This window comes from Echinops telfairi, unplaced genomic scaffold, assembly GCF_000313985.2.
Source record: "Echinops telfairi isolate 266 unplaced genomic scaffold, ASM31398v2 ScPeMD7_7412;HRSCAF=8450, whole genome shotgun sequence".
Taxonomy (NCBI): domain Eukaryota; kingdom Metazoa; phylum Chordata; class Mammalia; order Afrosoricida; family Tenrecidae; genus Echinops; species Echinops telfairi.
The window spans coordinates 9,976,240-9,984,883 of NW_022111312.1; the positions used below are offsets into that span (position 1 = coordinate 9,976,240).

General features: G+C 51.4%; 1 protein-coding gene and 1 non-coding gene across 2 annotated transcripts in view; one reads left to right on the top strand and one right to left on the bottom strand.

The window, feature by feature from the left end:
* The first annotated feature begins 3,402 nt into the window (after positions 1–3,402).
* Positions 3,403–8,644, top strand: part of GATC (glutamyl-tRNA amidotransferase subunit C) — a 16,955-nt gene continuing 11,713 nt past the window's right edge. Inside the window, exons 1-3 of the mRNA XM_045296709.1 lie at positions 3,403–3,534; positions 3,640–3,664; positions 5,719–5,858. Of these exons, the coding sequence (XP_045152644.1) occupies positions 3,403–3,534; positions 3,640–3,664; positions 5,719–5,858 (297 nt within the window). The remainder of the gene's footprint in view (positions 3,535–3,639; positions 3,665–5,718; positions 5,859–8,644) is intronic.
* LOC115871960 lies at positions 8,218–8,343 on the bottom strand. The gene has a single exon (XR_004047578.1). It is a non-coding gene; the product is annotated as a small nucleolar RNA SNORA17 (small nucleolar RNA).

Below are 8,644 nucleotides of genomic sequence, written 5' to 3' on the forward strand. Positions count from 1 at the left end.
TGTTGTTGTTTTGTTTTGAATTCATCTCATATAGTAAGCCTGCTGCCTTCAAGTTGATTTTGACTCCTAGGGACCTGATTGGACAGGGCCCTGTGGGCCTCCAAGACTGTAAATCCTTATCCCTATAACACCAAGCGTGATGTTTTCATAGGGGGGGAAGTCCATTCTCTTTTAATCCCATTGACCCATGCGTTTCTTCAAGTCCCCTCATTTAGTATGTACACAATAAACACTAGCCCTGGCATCATCGTGGGTTCAGCATGGGGCTGCTAACAGAAAGGATGGTGGTTCAAATCCACATGCCACTCCATGGGAGAAAGACGAGGCCGTCTGGTTCCATCAGTTCATGGAACGGTTCTAATTTGCCCCACAGGGTCCACACGGGTTGGAATTCACTTGACAGGCAATGCTTTAGTTGGATATCTATTAATAAGTCCTCGAAACAAGCCCATTTCACAGATAGGATTTTTAAACCTTTTATTTGCCCACAGCTACGTAGCAGACCTGGGACTTGAACTTGATACCAAGGCCCATTTGATGCAAGGTTGTGTTGGCTCTGAGGCCTTCCTGCAAAGCTATGATGCCATCCTATTGTAGAACCCATCACACTGGCTGTAACAATGTACGGTCAGTTTCCCTGTTAGACTAAGTGCGCCATGAGGCTGGACCTCTGTGTTCCAATTCACCAGTGTCCCCAGTCCAGGGACACAGTTGAGACACAAAGTGCATATATTCATAATGGTGAACAGGACAGATAAGTTATTCTGAAGATGGAGATGGCGGGCTGACATCCTCTGTAGCTGGGAGATGCCTCCTCCGTGCCTTCTCCGACGATTAATCCCTTGGTCTTTATTGGTGCCCACTACATGTTAGGAATTGGACCTGCTCCAGTTGGAAACTGCAGTAGACATAACAGGCAAGGTAGCCCTGAGACGCTTGCCCATAAGCAAGCTCTGTCCTTGGCTGGGTGGCCTCCCCCAGTCTCAGCCCAACCAATGCACTGTCTCCAAGACAGGGAGGGAAATAAAGAAATGGGGATCAGAGAGGGCCTTAGCGCCTCACTGTGCCTGCCAACCTTGCAGCTGTCACAGAGGACGAAGTCAAATCTAGGCCTGGCCAGCCCATGGCCTGGGGGAGGCTCAGAGGCCTGACCTCCTGGTCACAGTGAGGCCAGGCAGGGCGGCACAAGCTGAGAACCACACACGCACACAACGAAGACTCGCCCGGGGGCTCCTGCACTGCATGACCTGAAACACATAGACATAGAGGGTTGCTTTTCAAACCCTCAGAAGTGAGGAAAAGGGGCCCAGGTGGCATGGTGGTTACACGTGGGGCTGCCATCCAAGACCAGCAGTCGGACACCACTAGCCACTCTGTGGGAGGAAGATGGGGCTTTCTACTTGAGTTAACCGTGAAACCCTCTGGAAACCCACAGGGGCAGTCCTGCCCTGTCCCGCAGGGCAGTCAGCCTCGGCTCGATGGCAGCGTCTGGTCTGGAGATTTGAAGTCAGAAGTTCATTGTTTCTCTTCTTGGGAATCCTTACGCAGAGCATCGGGTCAGTGGGAATTTGGCCTCTTGGAGTGGGTATCATTCTGCTAGAAGCAGAATTTTTCCTTGAGCCCCCAGGCTGCCTGCATCCATCATGTGCTTACAGCTGTGTGACTTTGGTCAATTTCCTGTGTCTCATAGTCCTGTTTCCTCATCCATGGAGTGGGGAGAAGAGTAACTTTCATAGGATCGTGGTTAGAATTAGTAGCTGTGTTGTACCTCCCTCGTGCTCCGTGCTGGAGGGGACACACTACTGTCCCTGCCCCGTGGAGACTGGTGGAGGAGGCAAACGACAGACCCACAAACGCATCATGTGGCAGCTGGTCGCACAAGTGATGACGCTAGAGCAGGCAGGGTCAGGAAGCTGGAGGGCTAGGCGGGGAGAGGGGATTTTACCTTCGGAGGCTCCAGGCTTCCTCTAGGGCAGGAGGACTGTTGAGCAAAGGCCTGAATGTCATAAGAATGTCAACGAACGATCTATGGGGAAACTTCTATGCAGAAAAACGAGCGCGTGCAAAGGTCCTGAGGGAGGACCGTGTCCGGCGCTTCCAAAGAGGCAAGGACGCCGCCGTCACTGGAGAGGCTAAGAGGAGTCGTCGCGGAAAAGGCCTCATCTCCTTAAAGTTTGCGACCTGTTCACTTCCCTAGCAACCTCCATAATCTTAAAAGACAGAGTAATTGCAGAGAAGTGGGCAAGGGGTGGGGGAGTGGAAGGAACTAAAGACCATCCAGGCAGCAGGGGGCAGGTTGTATAGGATGGTCTATCGAGACTTTGGTGTTTACTCGGAAGGACGGGGAGCCATCAGAAAGAGACGCCTGCATTTCAGAGGAAACCATACAGAGAACAGACTGTGTGGGGCCGGGAAGGGATGAGGAACGGGTTGTAACCTTTCCAGTGAAGGCCGGAGTACCTCCGTGGTGAGAAGTAATGAGTCTCTATGATTATTGGAGGGAGAGCCAGCAGGGCGTGCTGAAGGGCTGGATGTGAAAGGAGAGGTGGGCGGGGGTAGGAGGGAGAAGAGTCAAAGAGGACGCTCTAATGATTTGGGTCAGAAACAGCAGAGATGGGGAAGACAACTCTTGTAAAACACCTAGCACAACTCTGAGCACAAAATAAGTGCTGAGGAAACATTAACTAGGGAGAAAGATGGGGATTTCTACTCCATCTTTTAGTGTTATCGTCTGGGAAATCCACAGGGCAGCTCTACCCAGATAGCAGTGTTTTGTTTTTCTTGGGGGACGAGGGGACATTACTAAGTAGCCCAGGTGGCTCACCAGCTAAGTGCTTAGAGGCCATCAAAGGCTCCTCAGGAGAACACACCTGGTGATGATCTGCTCCTATAAAGATTAAACTCAAATCATTAATAAAAAATATATAATAAAAAAGATGAAACTCAAAACTCACTGCCATCGAATTGATGCTGACTCATAGTGACCCCTTGCGGGTGCCCGAGACTATAGCTGTTTACAGGAGTAGAAAGGCCTGTCTTTCCCCCAGGGGCGACTGGTGGCTTCAAACTGCTGACCTGGCAGCCCAACTCATAATCACACTACCACCACCACCCTCTGGGGCAGTTAGAATCAGTAGCATACATGTACACTGGGACAGCCTCTTGGGAGGCCACCTGGACACTGGCAATACAACTTTCAGACAGACTCTTCGACATAAATGTTCCCTTCTCAGAAGATACTACACAGACCTGCACGAAGGCAGTGGCCAGTTCTCTTGTTGCTTGTTAAAACACCGTTTTGAACAAGTATCTATAAACAAAAGCTTAGTTGATGGAGCAGACCCCCATCACTGGAATCTTGCCCACATGAAGGCTGAGCCCCCGTCTCTCCTTCCAAACACAATGGAGATGATGCTGATGCAGAACACCCAGATGCACCAGATCAGCATGCAGATCATGATGCTCAAAGCCCTGCCATCCTCGGCACCTGCTGCTCCAGGGCTGCACGCCATTGCCCTGCACCCCAGCCTCCAGGTAAGCTAGGAAGGGCAAAGTGGGCAGTGTGGACCCTCCCCAATCCAAATGAGCACACCCAGAGTTGTTTTCCTTCTGGGAATATCTGCATCTGTGGGCCTCTAGGAAGCGTACTTCTGGCCTACAGCCGGTGAGTCAGGGTCACAGAATCCCATGATGGAGGAGAGAGATGGGAGCCAAGCTTGGGTCCAAAGGCTCTGCCTGGGCTGGGGTCCCAAGCCCTGGCTGGAAGTTGGCCCTCCTTATCTTTCTTAAGTCTGAGTCAGGAACCAGGGGGACCAGAAAGAGACTGTCAGTGTTTGAACCTTGCCCGCCCTCAAAACAGGCCACTTATTCAAATTGTGTCAGGACCCAAGGTGGGCTCACCCTGCCCTCCTGCAAGCAGATTCTTGAGCCTGGGCTCTTTCCATGGCTACTGTGTGGGGCCTCATATACCCTTTGGCTGTGTTTGAGAATGCCCAGGGATCTGATGATCCTGCCTATATGATGAAATGTGAAAACCTAGGGTACTTGGAAAAAGATCTAATGCTAGATCAGATTATGAGTTTCCTTAAGTGGATCCTACATTTTTGTCTTGAGCGAAACGGCACGATCTAAAAGCATTTGTTACATTGAACTTGTCCAAGGTCACAAGGGGTACAAGGGAAGATCAAGATGGGACTCATAGTCTTCAGCATGGTATCCTCCTGTCTCCCTCCCCAGGGGTATGCATCCTGGGGCCCTAGGGCACAGGCGGTATGCTAAACTCAGTTCGTGACACACACTTCCAGGGAAAAGGCTTCATAGCTTTCATCCCATTCTCCTTCCTCCCTGGCCCCAGCCAGAGGTCTCCCATAGGGTTAGTCGTTCTGTTAACGTGGAAGCAGAAGAACAAAGGAAGACGCTGGAAGTTTCTCCATACATGCTCCATTGATCAACCGTGTTTAAGTTTTCAACTTGGCATCGCAGAACACCATCGAACCTAGCTTGCTAAGTATGTGGTCAGGCCCCTGTGCGGCTCCTTAATAGACCCAGCTTCGTTCTTCTCCAATGTCTCCTCTTAAGAGCAGGACCTGATTTTATGACCAGTTTTGATGCGAATTCACTGGGTCTTTAAAGAGAGCAATTCTGCTTTTGTTCCTGTCCACAGGATGGAAGGCGGCTCATTACGCTGGTGCTGGCAGAGAAGGGGAGCGAGCTTTCATCTCATTCTAAAGGAGTCTATGACTCCAGATGTCTGTCTTCATAATATCTTTTGTGTTTGCATTTCGGCTCTTATTATTATTATTTTAATTCCTTTGGGATGAGTGAAAGGAAAAGAAGGAAAGACCGGGGTGGGGGAAGGGTTGAAGAAACGAAATAGAACAGATGTCGATTTTTGTTTCCATAAATGCCAGGGCCAGAAGGCTAGGGCGACTAAACCCGCTGCAACCGAGTCCCGGATTAGAATACAGATCTGGCGCCAATTCCAGGACTCTTTTTGGTTTCCGTTGTTGGCTACTTCTCACATGCGTTTGCGCATCCAGCTCCTGGGAAAGCTGCAACGGCAAACTCCACAGAGCTTATATGCTAGTTAGGGAGAAGACAATAATGCCGACGATCCCAGAGGTGTCATGGAAAAACAACAACAAAGAATATAAACACCGCAGGTCAGAGGATGGCGAGGTTCCGAGCCCACGCACTCCGAGGCCCTTCCCGGCCGGCGCGCCCTGCGGAAGCTGGTCCAGAAGGAAGAGGACGAGCGCCGGGCACCGACGCGAAGGTGACTCCTGAAGAGAGGCCCACAGCGCATGCGCGCTCGAGCTCCGCGGCTCCCCGGCGTTGGAGACGCGGTCGGGTTGGAAGGCAGTGCGCAAGCGTCGGGCGGGGAGGGCGGGCTGGTGAAGACACCACCCAATAGGAGCTTTCCTTAGGAGCCATGGTCCCGCCCCCTCATCTACCGCCGTCCGCTTCCGGCGCTGCGGCGGTAGAAGTCGGAAATGGCGGCGACTTGGTCCCGGGCGTCTGGGCGGCTGGTTCGGTCTTGACCACCGCTGGGGTGGCCGATGGCGAGCAGCGCTCACGGCAAGGAGGGCTCAGCTACTGGGCGGGGGGCGGCGGCGGCGGGGCGGGCCTGAGCTCCCCTCGGCGGCGCGGGACGGTGACCTTGGCTGGAGGCCCGGGGGAGAGGTAGGTGCAGGCTGAGCCGTTACGTCTTCTCGGCAGCGCGCCTGTGGAAGGCCCTCACCTTCTTCGTCGCCCTCCCGGGGGTGGGAGTGAGCATGCTGAACGCCTTCCTGAAGTCGCAGCAGGAGCACGAGAGACCCGAGTTCGTGCCCTACGCTCACCTCCGCATCAGGTCCAAGGTACGTCCCTGGAGGCGCCTTTGAGCGTCTCTTCGCGTGTCGTTTCAGATGCCCTTGAACCAATTCTGTTTCCAGAGCCGTGGGTGCCGAGATCTAGCGCTTCTCATGTGCTCGTCACAAAGAGGTTTCTTGAGGGTCATGCTTCTGAAAATAGGCGAGGGGGCACAAATGCCCGCACCACGATTTCTGCAAGTGGTCGGGTGCCACCATCCTCATGTTGGTCGCCACCATTGCGTGAAGGTTCCAAACCCACGGTTGAGGTCAGTCGATTCCGAGTCAGCGATCCTTTAGGACAGGTTGGAACCGCCCCTGTCCCGTGGGGTTTTGAAGAATAAATCTGTACCAGAGCAGCCAGCCTCGTCATTCTGCAGAGCTGTGCTGCCCTTGTCTAGAAACCCAGCCCTTGGCCCTAGCCCTAACCCGAACTTTCTGGCACCGGAACCCACTACACCACCAGGCCTCTTTAGAAGTAGCCCTCGCTGAACTTCCCGTTGATGCTTTAGATCTGCTGTGAACAGTTGGGTCTGATGTAGATCATTCTTCAAAAGGACACAGTGCTTATGGCAGGCATTCTTGACCCATTTAGCTAAACTGTTTAAAAGAGCATTCTTTTTGGGCTCTTGATTTGAAGACCTCTTTCAGAGTGATGGATTGGGGCTTACTCCAGTCTTACTGGGTCCAGAAAGTCTAGATGCAGTAAGATTTTGAAATTGTTTCACGGGTTTTCTCCTTTTGATCGGGGTTCATCTATTGATTCTTTCATCACAACCTTGGGTAGGCTGGCACCGCCTAGCTCTTTGGGTCTCCTGGGGAGGGAGACCTCTGTAGTCCAGTACTTTCTCTTGCCCAGTCTCCTTCCTCAGAGACCAATAGTTGGATCTCAGGTGCCCTCCCAGAAGCCCCAGGTACTTATTGTCAATTCAACCGGACAGTTCCATGAGGCGGAGAACCAACAGAACTCATTCCATGATGAAACAGGCATCCTCCTCCAGTTGGGATTTGGCAGTTACATCTCAGTTTTCTTCTTTTTTTTTTTAAACATTTTATTAGGGGCTCATATAACTGTTATCCCAATCCATACACACATCAATTGTGTAAAGCACATTTGTACATCATTCTCAAAACATTTTCTCTCCACTTAAACCCCCGACATTAGGTCCTCATTTTTCCCCTCCCGCCCCGCTCCCCCCTCCCTCATGAGCCCTTGATAGTTTATAAATTGGTATTTTGTCATATCTTGCCCTGTCCGACGTCTCCCTTCACCCACTTTTTGGTTGTCTGTCCCCCAGGGAGGAGGTCCCATAGAGTTCCTTGTAATCAGTTCCCTCTTACATCTCAGTTTTCAAACTCAAGGTCATATAGTTCATAATCTCCCTTTCAACTTTAAACGTAGCTAACAGTTTTTAGGTGTGTGTTTTAGAGAAAAAAAATAGCTGTCACATGGGCTAGCATATGTTTAGCAGATTTTAACATTGATAAAGCGGGACACCAGCAGGACACCATTGATAAAACGCATATCCTGGCGAAATAGCCACATGGCAGCGAAAACTGTATACCCTAGCTTGTCGTGCATTCTTTCCAAAAATCGGGACTTTTGTTAAAAATCAGGACTGTCCCGCCAAAAGTGGGACGTCCGGTCACCTTAGTTTAGCAGCACTCCAGTCCTGTACTAACCGGATGGCACTTGTTAGGTGCTGTTGAGGTAGGCCCTGACACATAACCACCTCTTGCAACGGGAGATTGAGGCTGAGTTTTCAGAAGTAGATTGCTAGGCCTGTTGTTTTAGTCTTAGTTTGGAAGCTCCGCTGAAAACAGCTTGCATCACAGCAAATTGCAAGCCTTCAGTGAGGGAAGCATGGTGACCACACTGAGCATGCACTGGCTTGGAGATAAGCCTGGTCTGCCTTATGGAAAGCAAGAACTCTACACTTGAGCCACCACCCCATCGATGTCAGTAGCACTCCCTAGAAAACTTCTGTAGGTATCCCTAATGTATTGTGGGGGAGCAAAGTTGCCCAGGTTGGAAGTCACTGCCATCTGGAAATGTTTGTCAAATGTAGTGTGTAAAATAATCAAGAGCAAGCAGAGAATGAGTTGCAGTTTTCTTTTTTTTTAATTTTGGCAACCAGTCAGTTGTGGGCAAGCCAGCCCCCTGCCAAGTCACCCTTAGACATGGGCTTGCTCGGACCCCCCCTACAGTGGGCAGCGACACCTTTCAGTGCCCTGCCCCCCAAAGACAATGGTACCCATCATTTGTCATCCAGCTGCCAGGATCTTGTCACTTTGCAAAATGACTTAGCAGGGAACCCCCCCCTGCCCCACACCCTTCAGGTGGCCCAGGTCACACAGGTGCAGTAGGACTGTGGGGCTAGCAGCCAGCCAGGTGGTTCACGTACCCTGAGCCTAGACATAGCCCCTCTTCTCTCTGCCCTCTAATGACATAGCTGTGCCGGGGTGGCCATGCTGCAACGCCCCTAGGAGCAGTGAGTTGCTGTTTTCTATCCAGAGATTGTTTTAAGTCTGGGATGGAGCCCATTTCCCATCTTTCTGATAGAGGAGATTTGAGAATTACCCTGGCATAAACACGAGAGAGATTAGTTACCAGGGAGATGCTTCAGAGGAGCCAACTTGGAGTGGTTTCTGCAGTGCACTGGGGCCCTTGGTAGTCCAGGGTTGCCATGCACCAGCATCGACTTGATGGCAGAGTTTAGTTTTGGTCATTCTGAAGGGATGCCTACGGGTACAGTGCGTGTTTGGCTAATTAACCAATGGTCAGCTGTTCAAAG